Source organism: Lycium barbarum, chromosome 3, assembly GCF_019175385.1.
Source record: "Lycium barbarum isolate Lr01 chromosome 3, ASM1917538v2, whole genome shotgun sequence".
NCBI lineage: Eukaryota > Viridiplantae > Streptophyta > Magnoliopsida > Solanales > Solanaceae > Lycium > Lycium barbarum.
In genome coordinates this window covers 144,432,129-144,459,572 of record NC_083339.1, presented here as the reverse complement: position 1 = coordinate 144,459,572, position 27,444 = coordinate 144,432,129, and the positions used below count along the sequence as shown (strand labels likewise).

General features: G+C 36.3%; 1 protein-coding gene across 2 annotated transcripts; it reads right to left on the bottom strand.

Moving 5' to 3' along the window:
* Positions 1–241: 241 nt before the first annotated feature.
* On the bottom strand, positions 242–19,273 carry LOC132633298 (histone deacetylase 15). Of its 2 annotated transcripts, XM_060349607.1 has the most exons (19): positions 18,698–19,273; positions 17,311–17,385; positions 11,989–12,293; positions 11,718–11,894; positions 11,467–11,581; positions 6,526–6,599; positions 6,249–6,324; positions 5,994–6,058; positions 5,448–5,503; positions 5,138–5,261; positions 4,938–5,063; positions 4,705–4,755; positions 4,116–4,184; positions 3,830–3,938; positions 2,680–2,759; positions 2,495–2,577; positions 2,352–2,397; positions 1,163–1,334; positions 242–554 (listed from the first exon to the last, which is right to left on the bottom strand). In XM_060349607.1, the coding sequence occupies exons 3-19, from the start codon at positions 12,268–12,270 to the stop codon at positions 421–423; spliced, it is 1,839 nt and encodes a 612-aa protein (XP_060205590.1). In that variant the 5' UTR covers positions 12,271–12,293; positions 17,311–17,385; positions 18,698–19,273; the 3' UTR covers positions 242–420. The 2 variants fall into 2 exon arrangements, with proteins under 2 accessions (XP_060205590.1, XP_060205589.1); XM_060349606.1 differs by having other exon boundaries at positions 17,311–19,273.
* Positions 19,274–27,444: the final 8,171 nt, after the last annotated feature.

Sequence of the window (27,444 nt, the reverse complement as noted above, 5' to 3'; positions counted from 1 at the left end):
GATGGTGGAAGATAATGGAAGAACCATTATATTTGAGATCATGGAGGAAGTGAGAATTTATTTCTAGAGTGGTGGACATCCACACTTATTTTTCATAACATTGTATTTTATTTCTGCATTTCAATTCCCAAATGGCAACGGCAGTACCCTTGAATCGATAAGGCAAGTTCCCCATTTTTCAACTCCTTTGTTTGATAGCTGCAGGTTCTGTTAAACCAATAATCACTCATACTCACGTTGGTGAATTAGAAAATTAGACAATATTAAGATAAGAACACTGCAAAATGCAACTACTATCCGAGTACGTCCAGGGAATGATTAGATCGAGGTACAATGACTAAACAAAACAAGAACAAGAAACAGTAAGGCCAGTTAACAAAACAGGAGCATGGTCTGGACATAATGCCTGAATTTTACGAATCAACATCTACAAGAGTAATTACAACAGGATCTTGCACGCAATTGCTTGGACAGTACGTGATATAACAAACTCTTTCGCCCCCATCTCCACCATATTGGTACACCAGTCCTGCGTCTTTTTTTACTCTGTTTTCCTGCATTCAGTGCCAGCAAGGATATAGTTCAACACACCAGAAGTCCAATCCTCAACAACATCATTGCAGAATAAAGCATATAAAGGTTTCTTTATAAAAAGCTAACTGTTTATTCTACAGATAAACAGTAGAGCATCAATATTCTACAGATATATTATCCAAGCATTAAAAATTTATCAGCTAACTTGCAAAAGGTAAGAGAGCTGAAGCTAGCACTGAATCATCTTTTTATTGCCAAGTGCCAAGGAACTCAATTTGGGGTTGATTTGGATCTTTCATCATCCCCAATGTTCAAAAAGTTTTTGAAGTTAGGTGTCAACTTCACAGTCTGGTGATTTTTGCCCCCACTTCAGTGAAGCTGAAATGAAACCCTCTTGTACACTATTGTCATGGTGCAGCTTCTGATTCTTAGAATCATTGTATATTTCTCAAAACTTAGCTGAAACTTTTGACTAGTTGCACATTTATAAAGTAGTTGTATAGTTGACATGAATTGAAAGGACCAACTTGAGAAACTCCACAGGTTAAAAGAGAGAATAAAGCAATATCGTCCAAACTAGAATCAGAAGATAAAATAGGGACCTCCAAAGAAAATTCAAGAAACTCACTTGTGTCCTGTAAAGCATAGGATCCCCATTTCGAATACAATTTGGTGAAGTTTGTCTCCAGCGTAGGCCAGAAGTTCATCTGAATCTTTAGAACATCCAAAACACTTCGCAATCCAGCTTTGGTAGGTACATTATTGTCTAGGTCAATCACAGGACTTTCACCAAGCAATACCTAGAAAAGAAAGGACAACATCAGAAAAAACAATCAAACTTCTGCACACCCAGCAGTTTGAAGGATAAAACTATAGAACAAAAATGTTCTACAGTTTCCATGTCACCACCATTGATACTAAGAATGCAGCATCACCCATGTTCAGGATCTTGAATACTCTAGTCAGAAGCAACATTACAAAAAAAAAAAAGATGTAATCTAAATTTCCGTAAAATTGATACCACAAAAGCTTACTTCACGAAGAGACGTATTTCCTAGTTATGAAACATTAACAGTATCCAAAGAACTGATTGTTCTGGTCGTATTAATAACTTATAGGTTTATTCTTTACCAAAAAAACTAAGAACTTATAGGTTTATTTACTGGAAAAAGAAACTGGGTGGATAATCCCATTTGGTAGAGGAACAAGTAAACTTTTCTTTTTGACAAGTGAAATTTCATTAATTGCACCAAGAAGGTGTAAATACATACAGCAAAAAGACTACTGAGAACTAAGAAAGTAAATCTTACATTATTCAACCAGGATTTCAAATGTGTTTGATGCAGAGAGCAATTTGTTAGAGAAAACGAAACAAGAAATAGGTCAAAGCAACTTAAAAAGAAGACCAACAATATCAAGCCGCCTAGTCTGACCTAGAAGCCTACCCATTGCAATATGCATGCATAAGTGTCAGCAGTTGAAAGATTCATCACACTAGACTTTTTTTTTTTTTTTTGAGACTTGTAACAGTATTCATCACACTAGACTTAGTAGTGATAATCATGATAGAAGTGAGGTAGGACCAGAGGGGAAATAATTCTGTCTTGGCTTTTTGTACTTGAATCCAAAATCTCCTGCGTATTTGTCCATACTCATAATTGTTAAAAATACACTCCTGACACTGCAAGTTCTTTTTCCTTTTTGTAATTTGAACACAGGAGACACAGAAAGTTCTTCTTTTTAGTTCTTTATGCCCTTTTCATCAGTTCTTCCTACTCAACCATCCACTCCCTCTGTGTAATTGAGGTAAGTTTTACCTTAATCACTGCTGTAGCTGATGATGAGATTGAACGAAGATTGTAGCTGCAAAACATAGCCATTCAAACACAAGCAAACATATAAACCTCCAGTTCGTTGTGATTTAATGGCCAAGACAAAGGAGCAAAGAGAAGACACAGACCCGCCCTCAAGAATAACAAGCAATTTTCCACCTGACAATGCACTCAACATTTGAGTCATTGATGCATAACCAGCAGGAGTTACCTGCAAAGATGACCCCAAACGTAACACAAAGTAGCACAGGCAACATACAAGAGAAAGAAACAAGTACATCATTAAACTAGTTGATAATAAAGAAATCCTTACATCACAGCATCCAAGGGGATCACCCCTAGCAGCATCAAATCCTGCTGAAATGATAATAAAGTCTGGATTGAAGTCCAAAGCTGCACAAAGGTGGAAACAGAGAAGTTGATGAGTTCACTTCTTTTTTTGTGTTTTTTTCCTTCTTTGTAAAGAGAACTAAATAAGTTCATAAACACAAACAATCAAGGTGAGCTAAGAATAATCAACCACTAATTTTTTTTTTACATGCATAATGCATAGCGCAGTTGAACAATATAACAAAAGAATTTGATGAACAAAACAGAAGGTCAAGAATTTGATAAATAATTTTACTGATATAAACCAAGATGTACTTGAAATAGAAAGGTGCAATACAACAAGTATATTACTAAGCACCAAAATCTAACCACCAATGCAACATGGTATTTCCTCTCTACACCAAAGTATCAGTGAAATAAAAGCGAGTTCTGCATCACATGATTTAGTCCTTCCAACAGCAATAACATACCCAGTGTAATCCCACAAGTGGGGTCTGGGGATTTCGTCCTTCCAAACCTTCAAATGTTTTTATGTTTCTCTCTTTCCATATTAGGTGAGAAAATGCATAGTGGTGTCATTTTCATGTAACATTCGTCACAGAATTTATTTTATTCATCCTCCTGCCTGAGTGAGCTTGCTCACATTTCCGGTCCCAAACCCAACTAAAAGCGGAAGGTTGCAGTATGTTGACAACCAATATAAACCTAGTAAATTCGCGATGAAACGTCACAACATAAAATACGTTGAGACGAGCTCACAAGGCACATATTACATCAGTACCCAAGTGTAATGAAAAATGTGCAAGGGGGTTCCTTTTATCAATAAGTACCAATTTTTTTATTTTAAAACAAAAGTAAACTAAAGACGTCCTGAACAAATTCATTGGTTTTTCATGGAGTCCTTTTTCTGCAAGTAAGGACTTCGCTTTTGGCATCCCAGTCGTAAACTATAGAAAAGGGAAAACAGCATGACCAAATTCCTCTGCAATCAGGGGCTAGCTAGTTTATTTGTTTGGGAGCACAACACTTCACTTAATCACCGCTTCCAAGTATGCTCACTTTGTTTCCACTAGTTTATTTCATAGTTTCGTTTTAGTAAGCTTTGTTCCTTCATAGAGAAATAAAATACCTACCTATAGGAAGCACGACTTGCTCAAATGCAAAAATGTAATCCTTGTCACCCACTCCTCCACGACTCCAAGGAATATTCACACAGTATCCTTCTGCACCCATAGAACCGACCTGTGAAAAAGGAATACAAACTATGATATCTAAATGCATCTCCAATGAATTTTGACTTCAAAACGAAACACAAGACAATCGTGATTTATGGGTGGCCTTAACAGAAAGAGCCAAAAATGAATCAAATCTCAGCCTACCAAACCACTATTAAGGGTTATATAGATGATAAATGAGTACCTCATCAGCAGCTCCTGTACCAGGATAGAATCGTCCATCCTCATGTCTGTGCAATGATATATACAAAACCTGCTCCGTAATAGAACCACAGCGTTCAGTTGTAAACAATTTCTCCCAAATAAATAACAAATTTGCAAGTAGTGTGATAAACAATCTCATTTTAGGATGTCTCAAAATGTTTGGAAATACAACTTTCCCAAGTAAATTCATACTAATTCTTATAATTCTAATATAGACCATGATATAGATGTTCTACGTATAATTTAACTTTACAGGATTTCCAATAGTACTCTGATTACTGCTCTCATTAAAAATATAAAGATATAAAATTCTTAATCTATTTTTCTTATAAAATATGTACATAAACTGGGACAGTGACGGCATCAAAGGAAAAAAAGAGGATCTCCAGTAGAGTTTGTTTAACTCTAAGGCTAAATACTGCAACATAAACATATCCTAAATCTGAAATAAACATGACACGGGCCAAAACGCAAAACCAGGAGTTCCCTTACAATACGAAGATCCATTTCAGTGTTCTGCACAATGATTGATCATAATGAAACACTCAGTTTAGCAATTCATTGCTTACCGATTTGCTTCTCTCAAATATTTCCTGTGTGCCATTCCCATGATGAACATCCTGCAAGACATGAGAACGGGAATTACTAATTAGTTCACAACTTTTGCATTTCTTGTGTAATACATCTGTTAAATATCCCATCATATCCTGTTACCATTCTCAAAAAAATAAAAAAAAAAGAGAATATCCCATGATAACAGCAAGCTCATGCAATCGAGGAAACATATAGCACTGGTGATTACCCAATCGACTATTAACACTTTCTTCGCACCAGCAGCCTCAGCTGCTGATGCAGCAATTGCTGCATTGTTGTGGAGGCAGAAGCCCATGGCCTGTTTCACACCAGCATGGTGTCCAGGAGGACGAACCTGACTCATTTGTTACAAAGAAAATATCAGGGTGGTTTTCCTTCTTATATGGAGATTTAAATGCAAATTATTACCAGAGCAAAACCATTTTTGACACGTCCAGAGTAAATTGCTGAAGCAAGGTCAGCACATAAACCTGCTGCAAGCCTTGCAGCACATGCTGAATGTTCATTTGCATATGTATCAGGTGTAAAATAACTGCCATGTTAAAAAGCTCTTGATCAAGATAAATACTGAACTTATATGCTTGTCTATTACATGAGGGTACTTCGACTACTTCCAGTACAATAATTACCTTTAAACAAAAACCAATAAGAATGAAAAGCAAATGATACCTGATCAAAAAAATAAAAAAAGTGAAGTAAATAATCAATATTCTCAAACCTGGCAAGCATACGCCTAGTGATATCAACGGCTTCAATATTCTCCACGGAGTGGACCTAAAAGACCCAAATATAATAATTAAGACATGAGAAATCTAATTTTTTTTCTAGAAGTAAAGGATATAACCTCCTCTGTTTTTCGTATATAATACTACTAAATATAGTTGGGTCTCACCGTCGAAGAAAACTTGTGTTTTAGGAGTCCCTAATGATCAAATAAGCCATAATTTTACCATGAATGTCTAGGCTTTTTTTTTTTAATTTTTTTTACTGCTCAGAAATGCATGTCTTGGCTTTTCTTCACTTAAAGGTAAGATGGGGCACTTAACCAACCTTTTAAATTGAAAAAGATAATAAGCTAGTCACCTTAAAATAGAAGCATCTAGAAATTTTGATAAAATATGCGAGCAAAAGTCTAGCATCTACACTGACTGCAATACCTACTGGTCTCAGAGGGCACAATAGTACAGAATTTCAAGTAATGCTGTATACAGCACAGAGCAGACCTAATTATCCACTAAACAACTAGAATTTAAGAGCATCTCACCATCTGGAGTTCTTCCCTTGTAATTTCTCTGGCAGGAATGGGATAGCACTTCCCGGGGAATATACCTTACATGTCAAGAAACGACAAAAGACTAGACAAATCATTTTTCAACGAACTGATATCATAGATTTTAGACAGTATAAAACACTTAAAATTTCTACAACTTCACATAAAGTGTGGATGCCCATATGACAATACTAGGCTATACCACAGTAATGTTGTCTAAGGCCTGGAGATAAAGAGAACTGAAGAAACCTTCTGTAGCAAGGCTAGCTGCAATGGCTCGAAGGCGGTCTGGTCTCTCAGGATGTGGATGAGACTTCATTACAACCTTTTCAATAAAAAAATAACCCATAAATTAAACCTTTATCAATAACAGGAAACTGGTATTCAATAACTAATATCCAAAACAAAATGCAAAAACAATAATCCAATCCTTTTTCTCTTTAACTCATCTCTAGGACTAGAAAAGGCATAAGGACAATCAATAAAAGATTAACCCAGAAGATCATAAATTGAAGAAGCACCATACTTCTGCATGAAGCAACATCCTCTCATCGAACCCTACAGCAGTGGAGGATGATAAAGAACTTTGCTTGCACAAATCTACAGCAGAAGAAGAATCAATATACTAGTTATGCCAAAACAAATGAGAAGAGAAAGAGCGTAAACCATATCGTGCAATACACAAAGAAACATAGTACAAACTGGTAATAAGAGATACGTGCACCATTGGAAAAGAAACAAGAATGAGTTTTACAAGTCAGAGACAATTAGAAGTGGTATGTCTGCTCACATTCCTAGGGACCTTACTTTACAACAACATACCCAGTGAAATCCCACAATGTGGGGTCTGGGGAGGGTAAAGTGTACCCAGACCGTACCTCTATCTTAGAAGGTAGAGAGGCTGTTTCCGAAAGACCCTCGACTCAAGAGAAAGTTTGACAAAAAGGTTAGATAAAGACAAGCAAATCAAAGCAGTATGAAAATGAAGATAACGAGAGCGAAAATGCCATGATAAAGCATGCTGGAAAAAAAAGGCAGTAGCTACCATAGGATAAATACGATAAAAAGCATTATGAAAAAGGCAGTAGCTACCAATCCAATTAAATCACCTCTGACAGTTCATCCACCGAACATTTTTTTGTTTTTTGTTTTGATAAGGTAACACTTGTATTTATATCCAAAAACAGATCTGTCACAAAAACTGACAGAACTCCCTAGTTACAAAGAGTATGAAGAAGATCTTCAATCCGATAACAAAAACTTATATAGAACCTAAGGCATCTAAGAATGATTCTAGATCTTCCATATACTCCTGTTTACACCAAAAATAGAATAAAGCTAAGCAGTTTATCTTCATCTTCTGAATAGAATTATATTTGTTTTCAAAACACCTGAGATTCCTTTCTTTCCAACTAGTCCACCCGATGCAAGCTGGTATAATTCTCCATCTCTCTTTGTGGCTAGAGAAACTGCCATAGCTATTCCACAACTCTAGAACTTGGACAATTCTCCCTGGCATAATCCAAGATAGCCCTTTCATATTGATAAATAATCTCCATAATTGGCAAGTAACCCTGCAGTGAATGAAGAGGTGCCAAACATTTTCTGCCTCCTCTTCACAAAAGAAGCATCTAGGACAAAGGTGGATACCCCTTTTCATGAGATTCTCCTGGGTCAGAACTGCCTGCTTAGCTAGCAACCAGACAAAGCATGACACTTTGTAAGGGATTTTTGTCTTCCATATCAGTTTCCAGGGCCAGTGATCAATCTGGTACCTGAATATATTGAGCATCTTACAGGCCTCCCTAATTGAAAACTTGCCTTGGTTGTGATTCTGCCAGAATAGGCAATCTTCAACATCTGCAGGACCTTTATATAGCTCCAAGGTCTTGCAGAAATCTGCTAAACTCTGGATCTCCCAGTCATTTAGGAGTCATCTAAAACTCAAATTCCACCCCTGATTTGACCATACCTCTTCCACTGTAGCATTTTGTTGCTGATTGAGAATGTAAATATCTGGGAATAAAAATTTTAAGGTACCTTGTCCTATCCAATTGTCTTCCCAAAAGGATATCTTCATGCCATTTCCAATCTTTAAACTGCAATTTTCCTTGAGTTTAGGCCAAAGATTCCTGATTGCTCTCCAAAGACTAACTCCATAAGTACTTGTCACAACCCTAGTTGTCCAGTTGTTTTCCCTTTCATATTTCAAATTTATCACCTCTTTCCACAAGGATTGTTCATTGGAGGCATATCTCCAAAGCCATTTCATTATGAGGCTTTGGTTCTGTGCTTTTAGATTCCTAACCCCCAATCCTCCTTCCTTTTTACTCCCTATTATTGCCTCCCATTTAACCAAATGAAACTTCCTAGTGTCACTGTTCCCCTGCCAAAGGAAGTTCCTTCTCAAGACATCCAACCTCTCAATAACACTCTTAGGAATGGGAAAAAGGGACATCATGTATGTAGGCATAGCATCACGAACACTATTGATCAGTGTTAGTCTCCCTCTCTTTTTCGCATTTTTCCACCACCCCATTCCAAATACCTATGGATCTACTTTTAGCTCCAAGGGGCACGCCTAAATAGACTGTTGGCAATTCTCAGTTCTTCCCCCCAAAATCTCAATCAAAGAGGAGAGATTGGTTACCTCATTAACAGGACATAAGAAACTTTTGTTCCAGTTAATGTGTAAACCTGAGACTGCTTCAAACAGGATAAAGATCACTCTCAGTATCTTTAGTTGCTCCCTATCAGCATCACAAATAATCAGTGTGTCATCAGCATATTGAAGATGTGTGATCTCCATATCTGTCCCACTCTGTTTGAGACTTTGAAACCCTTAATCCACAAATTAACTTGAGCAGTTCTTAGCATGTCATTTAAGCCTTCCATAGCAATAATAAACAGGAAACGAGACAAAGGATCACCCTGTCTTAAACCTCTCTGAGAAGAGAAGAAACCTGTGGGAGAACCATTGATGAGGATAGAAAATTTCACTGAACTGATGCAAAATTTTATCCACCTGATCCATCTTGCCCCAAAACCTCTTTTAGCCAGTGTTTTCAGAAGGAAATTCCAGTTGAGATGGTCATATGCTTTCTGAATATCCAATTTACGTAGGACACCTGGAACACTGCTCTTCACTCTTGAATCCACACATTCATTTGCTATAGGGATAGCATCCATAATCTGTCTACCTTTGATGAAAGCCATTTGATGATTATCCACTAATTTGTGCATGACCTTCTTATGTCTTTCAGTCAGCACTTTGGAAATGATTTTGTAAATGCTACTTATGAGGCTAATAGGTCTGAAATCTGTCAATTCTCTGGCTCCCACCTTCTTTGGGATCAAAGCCACATATGTGGCATTGAAACTTTTCTCAAAGAAACACCTGTCATGGAAATTCTTGACTGCAACAATCACCTCCTCCCCTACCACTTCCCAGCAATGAATAAAAAAGGCCATGTTATATCCATCAGGTCCAGGAGCTTTGTCTCCAGCACATAACTTAACACAATTCCATATTTCCTGATTTTCAAACTCCCCTTGTAGCATCTGATTGTCTTCTTCTGAAATTCGGAGGCCTTCTCTAATACCACCAGTTGGTCTCCATGATTCAGTTTCTGTATAGAAATTCTGATAGAAGTCGACAATTTCCTTCTTAATCTCCTCAGGATTCTTGATAGTCACTCCATCAACATTCAACTCATCAGTGTTACTAAACCTTCTAGGAATTAGCAGTATTATGAAAGAACTTAGTGTTCTTGTCCCCCTCCTTCAACCACAAAGCCCTTGATCTTTGTCTCCAAGCCACCTCTTCAACAACAACAACCCAGTGAAATCCCACAACGTGGGGTCTGGGGAGGGTAGAGTGTACGCAGACCTTACTCTTACCAAGGTAGGACGGCTATTTCCGAAAGACCCTCGGCTCAATAAAAAAGCATAAAAAGAGGTCAAATAAGGCTAAGAGATTCAAAGCGATATGGAAATGAAATAACGCAAGCGACACAGATAACATAAGATAATCAAAGCACAGGAAATAACAGATAATAACAGAAATCAGAGCACAAGAAATTATACTGCGATAATGCGACTACTAATAAGAAAGGATAACGAGACTATCTACTAGCCTTCTACCCTAATCTGGGTCCTCCAAACCCTCCTATCTAAGGTCATGTCTTCAGTAAGCTGTAACTGCGCCATGTCGTGTCTAATTACCTCTCCCCAATACTTCTTCGGCCTACCCCTACCTCGTCTGAAACCATCCATGGCCAACCTCTCACACCTCCGCACTGGGGCATCTGTGTCTCTCCTCTTCACATGCCCAAACCATCTCAATCTCGCTACTCGCATCTTGTCTTCCACCGAGGCCATGTCGTGTCTAATTACCTCTCCACCTCTTCATATTTAGCAATTTCCTCAAATTCTAACAGTAAGGAAGTTTTTGCTAGGATTTCCTCTTCACTCAGAGCCCTCTGATCATGGATTACTTCTAATTCATAACATTTGCTAGATCAAAATGATCAAATATCACAAATAAAATGTCATCTGTTTACCACTGAACACGAAGAGACAGCAATCGAGTCTTCAGGTCATTCAACCACCCGAAGGCCAAAGATTTGATTCAGAACTTCTACTTTCTAATAGATTTCTAGATGTGCTAAAAATTTTACTTGTTACCTTCGCAGTTCACACTTCTCCTTAATTCATTATCAATGGACCTTGGTTTTCGCTTCCACATGACTATATATTTTTCAAATGTTAGATACATATCTGCTTTAGGTCAGCAAATATATAAAAAAATTTGATTGGTATAACAACAACAGACCCAGTATAGTGCTACAAGTGGGTCTGGGGAAGTTTTTGATTGGTACATAAGAATTTTTATAAATATTAGCACTAAGCTAGTGTAACAAGCATAATTACTGGGTCATCAGATATATTGAGAATACCAAACTTAAATATACTTGGGCGAACCAACTACGTTATTCTAGCCTTTCGAAACTCCAGGATAGGAGGTTATAAATATATAAGCTACATTTTGGACTTCTATTCTACATTTCCAGATTTTTGACCTTTTTTTGCTGCCATGAATATATCTGGAAACAGGGTAAATCAAATGGAACCAAGAAACAGGGGTACTGCATTGGGCAGGAGACGAAACAAAAGGTGAGGGCTCAACCATAAGATAGCAGATACATAATGGATTTCAACTTCCAAACGTTATTCTTTCCACCAGTAAACTAATGTCACAGCTAACATGATCGATTCATTGTCATCCACAGCTAGATTCCTTGTGACTATTCTAGAACAGTTGCCAATTCCTTTCCTACGGGCATATTTCATATAATGGGATAAAACTTCAATTATACATGATACAATTCATTGCACGAGAAAGTCATTTTTTAATCAATCAAAAGCCCAAATATTATCTCCTGTTATAGTAAAAATTACTATCAACCTTCAGAATTTTCAGTTACAGGCAACTCCTCTTGGTTGACATCCTCTACAGGCAGATATGGAGATGCAAAAAATCCATGCCTGAGTATCCCAGATTCTCTATGTTCTCCGCATATCTGCATAGGCAGTATACCAGAAATAAACCACGGAATATAGAATGTCAAAAGTAAGTGAAAACTTCAGAATTATTTAGATTAGAAAATAGGAGACTGGCGAACACAAAGAGAATAGCCAAAAAGATAAACAACTTACTTCACAATTGCCAACATCCTCGACATTAACCATTGTACAATTGACACAGAACCACTTCAGAACTTCTATTTGCTTTTCTGATGGTTCCCAGTCACTGTCATCATCCTCCTCCTCAAAATTGTACCGAGCATTGTACATATCCTCCAAGGTCATATCATTTTCGCGCTTAGCACTTTTCTGAAGTTGACAACAAAGTTACTGTAAGCAATCATCAGATGCACACCTTCAAAATCAATGAATATACAAAATAAACTAATATCAGCTCCCTCACAGTTATAGCAGCTGGATCAGCGTTCAAACCGGAGATCCCGTCTGAGTCTCTTGCAGAAAGTTGTGACACCTCCCCAGAGTGTCCATCATTATGACAAGTATAATCACAAACAGCTGCAGAGCCATCCCCGTTCAATCTTCCATTTAAATCTTGACATAGAACAACTTCCGATTGATTTAGCAAATTGGTTTCAGTCTTTACACCAGTTAAATTGCTCATTTTAGATGCCTCTGAGACCTCGTTGCCTTCAGAAATAATAACACAATTTTCCACTAAGATCATTTCTCCACAACGATAACAATCATCTGTGACAAATATCAAATACTAATTAGTAGCCATGAAGTTTAGACCAACATTTCTAATTTTACAAACTGCAAAGGCCAAAGCAGTCCGCTTCCTCTATAACACTTTAGTGTGACATTCCCTATAACACTAATGTGAAGCTACAAAGTGTTTAATAAATTTCACTGTTACCTTTCCTAAATAAGAAGAGTTTAATAGATTTGTTTAATTCCAACAGCTAGATCAGCGTAGAGATAAGGATTGAAATTGTGGTAGGCTCAAAATCATACAAATATCTGAAAGAGGAGAACTGAGATATCCAAAGCTAAATTTTTTCTTTTTCTTGATAAGTGATATCCAAAGCTAGTATGTTGCGTATGGATTTAGTTAAAGCTGTAGATTGAAGTATTGTTTTAACTTTTGGTTCCTTATTGATCATTAAGATTGAGTTGATAGACACTTGGCACTGTATGAGTGTAACAGAGCACATTAGATAAATGAGTAACTAGATTCCAAAGCCAGACCAAAGTAATGCACAAATAGAAAGGACCATATGCAGGTCTTTAGGTAAACTGAAGGCCGCAAAAATAGAGGTACATACAAGAGAACCAGCTAGACAAATAATTTTCCTTTTCCAAATAAAACCATAGAAAAACCAACATCTTTATAGGCTCCTTAAGCCTGCCAAAACCAAAAATAACATCCAGTTCTACCAAAATATAACCACAAAAATTTAGTTTGGCAAATGTGAAATACTCCACCAGCCGCGGACACAGGATTATTGAGTTGGGGATGCTCAACTGCCTTTAATCTAAAACTACTTTCTAAGGTTGGGTGCTGAATCAAATTTTTTGTATATTATTACTACTTTTGAACATAAAAATATAGTGTATGGTAAATAACAATAGTTGCTCAAGCACCCAGTAACCTCAATGTAGGTCCGCCAGTATACCCCACCATACCAAAAGACCAAAGATGAAGTCCCGGCTCATGTTAATCCAATTGAACGGTTTCTCTTTATGTTTCAGGTAGGAGTGAAAAAACTATCCCATGAAAATATGATTTGCCCAACCCGTCCAAGTTTGGGTAAGTTAATGACCAACATATTTATTTACTCAGCCCATCTTGACCTACCCAAATTCAGTCCATTTAAAAGTGAGATTGATTTGGATTTAAGTATGTAGCATCAATTGACCTATGAGAAACTATCAAATATTTAAAAAAATAACTTTTTTTTGTTTGATACGTTATAGTATAGCTATAATAAAGAACGAAAGAAGTATTATTAGTTTTGCTTGGTAATTATAAAAATTATAAGAAAACATATATATTAGATCTTGGTAAGAGTTGGAGGGGTTGCGTTATGACCCAAAGTTTAGCCAATTTTGACCCAACCCATCTCAATCCAACTAATTTTTGGGTTGAGTTGGACAATGACTCACTTACCGGTTCAGCCTTATTTGACCGGCCCAATTCAATCCAAACTACCAATTTGCCACCCCTAGCTAACCAGTAGCGTCATACATTACTGCAACCACAACTTCCACTACAGTAGAGATATTAGTTATGGAGAGATTGTACTGCATGGATTGTTTGTGAGATAATTAATAATGAAGGGATTGTTATCAGGTTAATAATGATGTAGAGATTGTTATACATGACGTACTTACTTTAAAGGAGCATTTTTGTCTTTAAATAGTTAACACCAACATTTCTAATACACATATTCTTATTCCACATTCTATTTTGCTAAAAATAATACTAACCATCAATAGATATTAGATAAACTCTTATTACAGAGATTCCACCATCTCACAAAAAGCTAGCCCTTGGTGTGAAATGTAAATGCACCAACCTCGTTGGAGATGGAACCAAGAAAGAACACTGCTGAGTGCACGAGGGTATTTTCATACATCACTTTTACATTGTTCACTGGTTCAATAAAAGGTTTAATTGATTTACCAATCTAGACGACATAAAGCATAATTAAAGACTAAAGATGACATAAAGGAAAAATCTGACTTAATGAGTTCAAGAACTCTCCTCCTCATCTGGCTCGGGTACAACATTTAAATCAAAATTGAGTAACTCAACTTGATGAGCATGATCGCGTTGCCGATCGTTTAGTTTCAATTCAAGAAAGTTTTCAATTATGTTTTCTATACTTGTGGAGGCATAGGAATATGGTTTTCCACTTGGTGAAATGAGCAGAACACCAACATTTGCACCTGTCCGAGTTGAAAGCTCGTTCGCTTTCTTGAACAAGTTCTTTTTCCTTTTCGAGAAAGAAACAATGCGTGCTTTCTCAGACTCAATCAACTTCATTTCAATCTTTTGCCTACCGTTGCCCGTCCTTCTTTCCATTGCAAAAGCAAATAAATAATGAAGAAAATAAGAAGATGTTTTGGCTGAATAAGCCTGAGCAATTTTGAGAGGAATACCTGTGTAATTTATAGCGGGTGTGCAGGTCCATTTGTCACGTGTATTGTCCCATTCATTTAATGCTTTCATATTATGAGTTTGATTGTCACGTTTATTTGGTGTTTTCATATTATGTGAATCTATTACGAGATTACCATAAATCCCAACAAAAACTGTCTTCTTATTTATTTCACTGCAATTGGAAAGTAAGAATGTCGAACTGTCTCTAAAGACAAATGAAAAATAACAGTGCTTTTAATCTGTTTAGATATATAAAGTTAATTTTATACTATGAATGAGAATTAAACATGCCAAATAGCTAGTTTTATTTTTCATTTATGCGTACATTCTGTCCTAATGTAATTCAAGGAAAAAATCTCTAGAACTCTAGCTCAATAAAACCTTATAAGATGATTTTACACCTCTAATTAGTTACATTTATTGCTACTTTTTAACCTTGATTAGCTTTATTGAAGTTGTTGAACTAATTACTTCCCTTTTTGACATCTCATTTATGCTGTTACTTTCAAGATTTCCTTTAAGTAATATCGGCAATTGTATCATCAATAACACTAAATTCACATAATGCATGCATTACAATCACATAATATTGTGCTGCCTTACAACCGACCTATATGGTGTTCACTTGAGACCTATAATTAGATTATTCCAAAAAAAAATAAGGATAATTTCATAGACCTCCTTCCAAGATTGAGTTTATAACACCACCCTTCCTTGTGGTTTACAATATTACGTTTACCGCCCTTTTTGACTTCTTTTTAACGGTTATCTAACTTAATTATTGCTAATGCAAAATAATTAAAATATGACCAATTTGTCTTTTTCTGTATTCTTTTAATTAACTAATAATTGAATTTCTTTAGAAGAGAAGAAAACTAAAACCTAGCGTATCGTTATTTTTCCTCTGCAGTTTTTTCTCATCAACTTCAATTAGCTCCCGTTGAGAAATTGTTCAAATTCACCCTCCTTCATATTGCATACAACTCCTACGTTTTTCCTTTATGACCTCCACCTCAGAACCCATCAAAATAAGCAGCAGAACCAAGAAGTAAAAGAAGACAAGCACGGAGCCTAATAAACAAAAATCAACAACATTAAGCGACAGAGAGAGGATAGATTGATGCACAAAAAAGTTAAAACTAATGGAAGAGTTTAATGAATAGTAATCCCTCTGTCCTATCTATAACTACAAACAGCTTGACTTTAAATTCCTCTTTTACCCTTAATGAAATGATTTATAGCCACACAAATGTCCAAGGTTTGTTTTAGACTACAATTTCAAAAGTCTTTCCTTCTTTCTTAAACTTTGTGTCAAGTCAAATGGGGCCACATAAATTGGGATGGAGGGAGTACCATTATGGGATTGTGATAGGATTCGCCGATTGTAGAGCAATAAATTGAAGGCTTATCATTTATCAATTGAGACTTTTCTAGCTGTTGCAATTTGCAACAAACATCAGCCATTGACTAATGCTAAAGAGTTAAAATGACATCAACAAATTTCTTTAGTTCAAACTAGAAAAGACAGAAAGCAAGCTACTGATCGATAATTTTATGTAGTTTAACTTGCCTTTAGACATTTAAATATATCAATGAATCTCATACAATTGACAAGCATAATAAAATTTAGAATTATGACATTGATTTGAATGAAGATGTTGTCCGAAGTTGTTGAGAGTAAAAACTTCGCACAGGAAGGATAACGACAGGGAAGGTAATCGTTTTCTTTCTGTTCTAAAGTAATTTTGCTTAGTTAATCAAAAGAGTGAAATAAATGATAAATTGGTAAGATTAAAATTATTTTTTATTAATGATAAATAGCTTATAAGTCTATCCACCTCACACAAGGTAGTGGTAAAGTCTGCGAACACCCCACACTCCCCATACCGCAATTGTGGGATCACAATGGGTATTTTGTTGATTAATAGTTTAAAGCAATTGTTACAAATAAATTAAAATAAGGGAAGTAAGTGCCAAATTTTGATATAGTGTAAAACTTCAGAGGAGTTCTCCGAAACTATCTCTAAAAAATACATATGCCTTTTATATATTCCATCCAAGATACACAAGGTATGATTTAACACCTGATGCAATTTAATACTAATCCTTAGATTGATAACGCCTAGTGGCTTAACCAATTCTTAGTTCTAAGCAAGTGCCAAATTTTGACACTCCCTCTATCCCGGTTTTTGTGATACTTTCCGCTTCCCGAGATTCAAACTACATGAACTTTAAACAATATTTTAAGATTATCTTTTCACCAAATTGATATGAGAAAAGTTACAACTTATAATATTTTTCATGTAGTTTTCAAATATATAAATTTTAATCTTAAAATTTTGAGTTAATCTAATCCAATTTAGCTTCAAAATTTAGTCAAATTGACTCTCAAAAAGCGAAAAGTATCACATAAATTCAGACGAGACAGTAACAAATAAATCTATGTTTTTAGCTTTTACTAATCTAGTAGAATGGGCAAATGGAGCCCTCTCCTAAGTTACCCAAAGTAAGTACAATGTAGTTGCAGTAGGATAAAATATACTACCAATTATCTCTACTATCAGTAAATAGGGCAATAAGAGGTCAAAATATATGCACCTGTACTGTTTAATCAGACCAAAGGCGTTGGAGCAATTTGGAACACTTGAAGCATACTATGAAGTTGGAATATTCCTGAAAATCAAAACAGCAATGTTTTCTCGTAATTTGTGACAGTGAGGGTTTGTGTTAGCCGAGGTAGATGAACAGTTCGATTGAACCACGTTTTTTCCTTTTTATATGTAATTCTTTTTATTTATTTTTCCCCCTTTTTTCCGCAATAAAGGGGAGCGTTATTTTCTAGGGTTTTTGTTTTGTTTTGTTTTATTTCAAGAAAAGAAAAGGACATGGATTTTGAATCAGCCCATTGTTTGGCTTAAACAAATAGAAAAACCACTACTTCCATTTTTGTCTTTGAATCATTTGGTTTGATTATTTTAATAATCTTTTTTTTGCGCGGATTGCCCTTAATTTGGGGTGGTTTTTAATTTTTGTCCTTCAAATAGGTGGTCATTAAGTATTGCCCTTCGCCTAACGCCCTGACGTTGTGGGTTCGAACCTCAGCTCAACTAAAAAAAAAAAATCGCAAGCTAAAATTTCGCTAGGCAGAATTTTTACAAATCTGCCTATGTAAATTCTGCCTGAAGGGCAAATTTTAAAGACCACCATTTTGAGGGGTAAAAATTAAAGACCACCTCCAACGAAGGGCAATCCTGCAAATTGCCCAAATTAATTACTCCTTTCGAGTAAAAAAAAAAAGTTTATTTATTCATTTGCACACCCCTTAAGAAAATGCTAATTTCTAGTTAAAAAAAGATAATTGACTATACTGCCCATAATTACATATGTATTGAAATTTAATCACGTAACGCTTAATAGGGGCAAATTTAAAAAAAAAATATATATATTTCTTAATTTGATAAGTGAGCACCCTTTTTGATTAAAAAAATGCTAAGTGGACATTTTTTTTTTTTTTATCTGGAGGGAGTATAAAAGAACAACCTTGCAAAAACACCACTAAACTTTCAAATTAATATTTTATTAGCCTTTATTTGTTGAAAAAGTTTGATTTTTTATTCTTAAATTCTTACCCTCTAGCTAGCTAATTGCAAAGTGATGGATAATTATGATGATATAACGATATATATTAAATGAGCTTGATCTAATTTTTGATGGTGATGAATGAAACCATCTAAAGATTTCAACTAATGAAATCCACAAAGATTTGTGGATGATCATTTTTTATGAGTTAAGAACAATAGAAAGAAATTGAAATCCACAAAGATGATGATCAATTTCTTATGAATGATGAACAAGCTATTGAAGCTTCTCAAAAAGAGGTCATGCAAGAAAATGACCGAGAAGAACAAAAAGGTGACACAGAAATGCAAAATTTGAAGAGTGGATGATCAACTTCTCATGAATGAGGAACAAGCTATTGAAATACCACTTCGCCTCACTTGAACTTCTTCCCTTTATAACCTCATCATCAAATTTCAATCTGCAAATCTTGTCACTATTTGTACTTCTTAACCATTTTCAACCGATGAAATCCACAAAGACTATCAATTTTTTTATGAACGAGGAACAAAAGTGATGTAATCTGAGATTAACAGAAGCGGAAATTTAAGGAAAACTAAGCTAAGAAAAGAGAAGATTGATATTTCATAATGATGATTTGCTCAATGCCAATTGAGCTACATATAACCCCCTTCTAACTGAACAAGGGACTAAAATGCAAAAAGAAAATAAAGGAAATACAGGGGTCGAAATGAAATGAGCTAAAATACGTAACTAATTCTAAAAGCTCTGGAATGTACTACATTGCTAGCTAAACGTGCTGCTCCCTATATTTCAGCTCTTACTCTGGGTCGTCACATCAAAAGGAAAGAAGTTAAAATCCACAAAGATGATCAATTTCATTCGAAAAATAAAAGTTCCACTTCAATTGATAATAATTAGGGCTTGAGCTGCCCTATTTATGAATAGTGTAACCTACAAAAAACGTGAATGTTCTTACACGTGTGATTAAATGTAAAAGTGTCTATTCTGAATGGCATAACCTGTGGAATATTCGAGGATATTTAGAATAGCATAACTTGCGGAGTATTCGAGAATATTTAGAATAGCATACTTGCAGAATATTTGAGGATAATTTCTATACTCAATTGAGATTTTCTTACATGTGTCTTTGGATGTTCACACTAAATAGTATTAATTATCGTAATTGAGTAATTTAATAAGGTAAAAAGTATATCGATTAACCATGATTCAATGAATGGGGAACTTGGACCGAAAGTATAATGAGGGATATATTTAAATCATTTCTAATAGTACAGGAGAATATTTGGTGCCATTGTGTTGCTTATGAGTAAGTATCTCAAAAGGTCACTCAACTATGAAGTATGTAGCAAAGTCATTGAACTTAATTTTGTATCAATAAAGTCACTCAACTTAGAGTTTTTCTCTTATAAAATCACTCAGTCAACTTTTTCATCAAAAAATGGACATGACATAAATGAATCTTTTATGCCATATGAACATGAATCTCACATGTAAAACAAAACTAAAAGAAAAACTTATATCATAGACCCAACCCACCTACCCACAAATCAAAAGCATCTAACGGATTTGGCTCCCTTCCGGTGCTTCATCGGTCCAGTGTGTCCGGTCCCCCGTTTGATTGCTGACACGTGTCACTTAATGAAATTAATGGCTCCAATTTTTCTCTAATTATTCAATATTTCACACAGAACTAAACCCAATTCCCTTCTTCCCTGAGTGCACTCCATGTTTTTCTTCTTCTTATGCACAATGTTAATTAATGCGCAATTCACTTTAATTCCTGTTCTCTTTAACTCCGACCAAAATTAGTAATTTATGTGCACTCTACAACTACTGTAACAGCTAATGAATGATAATCACTAATATTAACACATCAAAATATACAAAAGGCTGACCCGAGTTTATTTAATGCTAGTTTTAGTGATTACGCCCAAAGAAGCAATAAGGCAAACTAAAAATGATCCATTGTTCTTTCAGTATTGGGCATACAATTGCCAATTTTACTTGAGTCGAGTTGTAACACTCCGTAAATCTGGATTAGGTGTGAATGTGTTAAATGAGTATTAACGTAACATTTTAGCCATATGAATTCTTATTGAGATGAGTTTGGGTGGAAACAATTGCTTCGGAATCAAGATGAATAATGAGGTGTTGAAGATTCGATAGAATCGGCTAAGTCTATGGCACGACTGCGTTCCAGCCCAATTTCGTGAAAATTTGTTGAGAATTTGAGAAAACATAAAACATGAAAGTTGTAGCCCTTTGAAATACCTTTCCAACGATGTATGGTGGAGCTCAGACGGACATGTGAGTAAAAGTTATGACCGTTTTACTAACCTGCGACAGGCTGCAGGCCTGCAGCACAACCTACGTTTCGTAGGTTCAGACTGCAGCGCAGGTTGAGCACCAAAAATCATACTTTTGTCACAATCTGCATTCGGTCTGCGTCCAGCAGGTCACGCTTGCGTTTCGCAGGTCGTGCTCAGCTATATAAGTGCATATCGTGAAATTGTCAAGAATTATTCACTCCACTTCGTTTTTAGCCGACTTTTTGAGAAGAAAAGACCCTAGAACTTCCCCAAACCTCCTAAGGTGGGTTCTTCCTCAAACCCCAAGTATTATTCCGTCATATTAACAAGGAGTAACACCCATATACTGATTATTAACAAGATTCTACTCTACAATCCTATGGTTCTCAAGAAAACCCTTCTCAAGGGTTCAAGTTCATATTTTTGGGATTCTTCTCTGAGTGTTTTGGAGTGATTAAGGTATGTAAGAAACGTATGAACTATTGCATGGTTTGGGTTGTCGACTTAAGTTTGTTGCAATCATAGGGGTGATGGAGAATGAGGTTAATTATATATATTTGAGATTGTAAAATCACCTAGAAGCAAGAGGTTGGGTAATTGGATGAAAAAACACCATTGCTGAAGGTTCTGGAGCTTTATGTCCACAAAGTGTTTCATAAAATGCTAAGATGATCAAAACATGAGGATTCTCATTAATATTGAATCCCTCTGACTTGTATTGTTATAGATTAAGGTTGAAAGGGTTGATGAACGTTGTATTACGCTCAAAGGCTGGAATTAAGGTATGTGAGGCTAACTTTCTATGTTTGGGAATGTTAATGGTTCTCCCTACGCTATGTTTCTTTTACAATGTTACGAATTGCTTCAGAAATATAGTTAAGCTCAGTTCCTTGAATAGTTGCAGAACTTCTATTCTCTAGCTCCGTAATTCGTTCATGACTTTCATTTCGAATGTTGTAAACTCAGAAGGTAATCTAAATAGACTCGTATTTGATACCGATGAGTCTCAGTCCAGAAACTCAGCATGCATAGAAACTGTTAAGGCTTCAGACCCCATATTTAGTCCTTGAATACATGTCTCAGTTTAACAATGTTCATTATTTCAGTGATCTCAGTTTCTTAACAATAATTAATGAATATTGAACATATGTATTTTTCCCGAGGGCACAGTCTCATGTATACATATACTTGGCCGAGACCATTGATTGATGCACTTACTTGGCCAAGACAACTAATTTGTGCACTTATATTGGGTCGAGACACCACGTGTCGTGCTACGTCTAGGCCCAGATTCGGAGTGTGACACGAGTTTTCTTTAGAATTTTAACGATTACATGAACATAGCAAAAGGTAATTTAAGATTCATACATCGTTCTTTCAGCATGGGCATAATATTGCCAATTTTTCGATCGGCATTTGTCTGGTGAGAGTGCAGGAAGAAAGAAACTGGGTTTAGTTCACTATAGGGGTGTGTTTAGAGTTATATTTGGATGTAGGAATCTGAGCCATTAATTTCATCCAGTGACACGTGTCAGCAATCAAATGGGGGGCTGGACCGAAGGAGAACTGGAGGGGAGCCGGTTCCTCATCCACCACCCCTATTTTCTTAATTTATGCGAACATTATGGCTAGTACTAATCATTACAAACTATATAGCACATAATTAAAACCATACCATCTTTTCCAGTCTCTTTCTTAAGAATATCACAGACATTTCATTTTTAATTCTGAGCATCACTATTAGTTTAATCTATGGACAAAAACTCAAATCTTCTCCTAATATAAAGAAAAGAAGAATCTTAGTTCATTCGTACTCTTGATGCATGAAAATCAATTCACATCTCGAATCTTGAGTGAAACATATTTCACGACATAGAATCTTCAAATGGATATCTCAAATAAACATTATGTTTGAAAAGGTAATCAATAGATTTTTTATTCATAACTCTATATTAGTAAAACTGGAAAGACTAACAAAGATGCTAAAATGTATTCTGAAGAGAGGAAATAAGGGTTTAAATGAAGACCCATTTTGATTTGTCGGTGGGTGGGGTCTATGATATGGGCCTCCTTTAATTTTGACTTATTTATTGGATCCATGTCCACATGGCATAAAAGATTTGTTTATTTTACCATGTTAGTTTTTTTTTTTTTTTTACAAAAAGGGTCAAATATACCTCTCGTTATATTTTGAGTTTAAACATACCCCTACGTTATACTATTGGATCAAATATACCCCTTTCTCATTAAGTTTGTCCAAGGTGTCACATCTAATCCTGCGTGGCACTAACATTTGATGAGGTGAATGTCATATGACATGCCACCTCAGCGCCCCTAACCCATTTTACCCCTCCCCTCTATTTGTTCCACGACTCTAAATTTTTCTTCCCCTCCACCACCACTGCCACCATTACTGCCACTAAAATTTCCTTAACTCCTAAAATCACAGCCAAAGAGTCACATCAGTTCGTGCATTACTAAAAATAAAAGTAAGAAATGCACCACTTCCTGTCCGTGAAAGCATATTCATTTTCCCTACTAAAACCATTCAATCTTCTTCAAATGCAAAGGCGGGCTTCGACGCCACCAACCCATCCCTGAAATGAGTGTCACCGGAAAAAATACACACAACAAGACACTCAACCACTTCTAGCGAAGGTGCCATTAAAATGCAATGAGGACAACACCATTGAAGACCTCAAGAAAGCAATGAAAGCAACACATTTCTCTGTCTTCATGTAACGATACGAAGAGCTCCGGTGAGCTCATCAAAAGAGAAATTAGAGAAAGAAGGGAAGAAGAGAGGGAGATAGGGAGAAAGAGAGAAGAGATAGAGAGATAAATATATTTTTCATTCAACATATCTCATAGCTATGATTGATTTACAGAAGGTTTTATATGTTTAACACATTCTAGAACTTTTAGAGGACTTAAATGAAAACTAGTCTAAATTAGGGACTAAACTGTAAAAATAACAATTCCTAACTTCTCAACCGAATTGTGCTACTTCTTTTGCTTGTTGCACCTCATTTCATGACAATCCATCCCCCTTAAAACAACCTTGTCCTCAAGGTTGAACATGTGAAGTTCGAAATGGGTAAGGCCAATGGCACTTTGCCGCAATGTTCCAGCAATCCTTCTTGACAATTATGGAAGGCTCCATAGCTTAGAAACCTCAAAAGTCTATGCAGGAGTGCTGCAACTTTCCTTGAGGAGGAACCATTTTCCTTATAAAATGCTTCAGGCCTTTGTTTAGTAATTGGCTCTAACTTGTAGCTATGTTCTGCATTATAGCAAATTACCACTGGTGCAAATGCTCCATAACTAATTTTAGCACATGCAGTTTCACCTTCCAGTAAGCAAGCTTGAATTGCACTTCTAGTTAAGGAGGACACGCTGAAGTAAGAAATTAACAAGGGCAAGGACTTTATTATCATTCGGACAACAGGAAAGCGAAAATACTTTAGCAGCTTGGTCACATAAATAGCTCTTGTTGGCTTCAATACTGCACCAAAGCAATTAAGAGTGAGATTCTTGGTCACAGTAGTAATACTCATCTCAACAATATTGGCATTAGAAATTGCTGCTTCGACAGCGGCCTCTAGCATTTTGAATGACTCCCTATTCTTCCTTCCTTTTGATTTTGAACATTCAAGTGGCAGGTATGCGATGCAAATCATACCCAAGAGCTCCTCTAACAGTAAAGATGGTGTCGCTCCAATAATTTCCTTTAGCACAATTGAGCATGTGTCCAGGAGTAATCCTATGTTTCCTGTTGGACTTTGATCAATTGTAAAGCCCCCATAAGCAAACCAAGAGCTGCCACCAGGATAAAATTCATCGGTAATTTCCTCTTCTAATTCATAGGCAATGGTTGCCACTTTGACATATTGATGTTCGTTCAAAGAAAATAGTTGTACTCCACTTGTCATAGAGGATTCCCTTATTAACTTGAGTGTCATCGAGGTGCTTCCCAATGATTTTTCAAAGTGCCTCACAAGAAAATTAAATTGGTAACTGGCAGAGAATTCTCAGGCAACCAAACCACATTTCTGTAAGAGGAGCTTCCCGCTGAACATTTCAGCTCTCATATCAGAGAAATAATACCAACCCATAAGCATGTCAGAGTCCAACAGTTCAAAAGCATACCCAACATAAGGAAACTCTTCATTTTCAGTCATTATTTCAAATTCCACTGAAGCTTTATTCAGATCACTAACTATACAATACCCTTCAACTAAAGATGTCCATCTTGTAGACTTTGTGGTAGTGCTCAATGATTTTATATAATTCATAGTCATTTGATTCCTTATCCTCCCTACCACTACTTGCATGAAAAGCAATTGTCCCTTGCTGATTATGACAAGACGTGAAACCATCATCCTCCACTGCTTTCAAAATCTTGTCACATTTGCTAAACTTATCAGTATGGACCAAAGGCTTGGGTATGGTATTGTGGGTAGCCCTAGCCAATGAATTGTCACTTCCTGTGAAGACCTTCAAAACTTTTGAGAGAAAGTCCTCATTATCCAACAACCAAAATACCTTCAATGCACTAAAATAAGAGCTTATACGCAAACCACAATTTTCGCCAAAAAGAGTGACTTCTGAAGAAGAGTGTGGAGAAATACCGAGATAAATGATGGCGAGGCAGAAAAATAAAGAGATAGAGAAATATAGGGAGAGTAGAAGGGAGAACTGGAAATAATAACAATAGAATGATGAGGGAAATAGAATGAGACTCCATAAAAGAATGAGATAAGGAAGGTCCAGTAACGCAGATAAATGAAAGTAAATAAGCTGGACATAAGAGATAGAGAGTGATAGAGTGAAAGACTAAGATTTTCAGGTAATGATATACTCTGCAACATATTACAATAACTACAACCATAGAAAGCATAACCAACAATTACATTCCATCTTACTGTGATCCTCTGCGGCCCCTCCTTGAGAACAAACTGAACATCCCTTACTTTACCAGACTTACTGCATTTTTCAATCACAACATTGCAGACCAAAACATCTCAGGATAACCCACTGACATTTATTCTCTGTCCATTGGCAAACAAATCGCAAATATTTAAACTAAAATAACTTTTGGCCTACGCAACTCTATTAACACCATTCATTATGCTTTGCTTCTTCAGTTCTTCAAAGAATCCTCTCAGATTTGGATAGTGAATCCAAAACCTTACGACATCAGTAATGAAGTCCTTAACCCCACAATCCTTGCAGTAATCATTCACCAGTAACAAAGTTACTTGCCCTGTGTCTAGAAAATTACTGTCCATGTTCACCAGTAGTATTGCCCTGTCCATTAGCAAATTACCTTTATACATACCGAAGTCATGTTGGAAGACCCAAACGTATCGAATAAAACCAGGCATTTCTTCAAAGATTTCTCGCAGACTTGGACCCTTAAATACATCTTTTCGACTAGCCAGGCTTGTCATGAACCAACTTGTCACATTGTTCTTGAAGCTCATGCGAGTAATTACATCAGGTCCTTCAGTTTCGCTCAACTCCTTCTGCATGGTGTGACTAATAACAGTAGAGAATCTTCCTCTTACCTCAAATAGCCAGAGTTCAGCTAACACATAACTCTCACAATTGAATTCATTTTGAGCTTTCGTAAGAACACCATCAATCAATGTCATTATAGTAGCAGAAAATCCAACTTTGTCTCCGTAACATTTATGAAGCACCTGGTCTTTGTTGCAATTAGAAAATGCAGGGGATGTTATTTGTAACTCCGAAATTTCAGAACCTAGTAGTAGGGTGGATACTGGTAAATTAGTTTCATCCTTACGAGGACATTTATCGACCACCTGGCCTCTACTGTTCTCTGAAGTTTTAGCATCTTCAACTTCGATTTCGATTGGTGCTTCTCCATCAAACAGTGATTCCTTTTCATTTGGCATTTTAGCATTGTCCTTCTCATAAATTTTGTCGAACACCTGATCCACAATATGAAGAGCAGCATTTGCACCTTGAATCTCCATTTCTCTTTGGTCCTCTCTTTCTCTAGATTTGACCGTTGCTAAAAGTGGCTGGCTTGGTTCTTCTAACTTGTCGATGTTGGCATAATCAGCGTCATTTGAAGCATGTCCTTCGTTCAGAACTTTTCCTTCAAAGAACAGCTATTCATTTCTTTGAAGACTTTTATCAAACACTTGATCCTCTACTGAGTTTCCTTTATTCTTTTCTTTAATTCCAACCAGTGCGCATTCATTAGAATCAACATCGTCTTCACCATCATCCCATTGCAAATTAGTCGCATTGATTCCATATATCAGAAGAATTTGGTCAAGCATTTCCTATTCGTTGGCGAACTTTTCGTTAGCTTCTACAACATCACTTTCTAGTGGTGTTCCATCATCAAAATTAGGGCAAATAGGTCCCAACGAATCCAACAAGGAGGGAACATTATGTTCGCTGGTGTAATTAACAGTGGTAGCATATGGTGCAGCAATTTCAGCACCATGACCCTCTGAAAATGGTTCTTCTTTATCTAGTTTGTCCACTCTTTTAGATTTAGGAAAATGATCTTCAACAACATCAGTGTCGTTGCTCATTTGCTGATTCTCTTTGGATTCTGTCGGTGCTAGCATCTGGTCCAGTCTTCAACGTTGTTCTCGCAGCAATCTGAGGGCCTCAAGGAGAAAGTCTGTTGTAGATGGAGTTCGGATAGAACCGTCACTAAACTCAACACAACTAAGAACGTCATTCGAATAGTGATAGGCAAACGGATGTGGCTCATTATTTCTAAACACGGAATCGGTCATCGCAGCAGAATGTAAGCCGAGAATCGTCGGCTCTG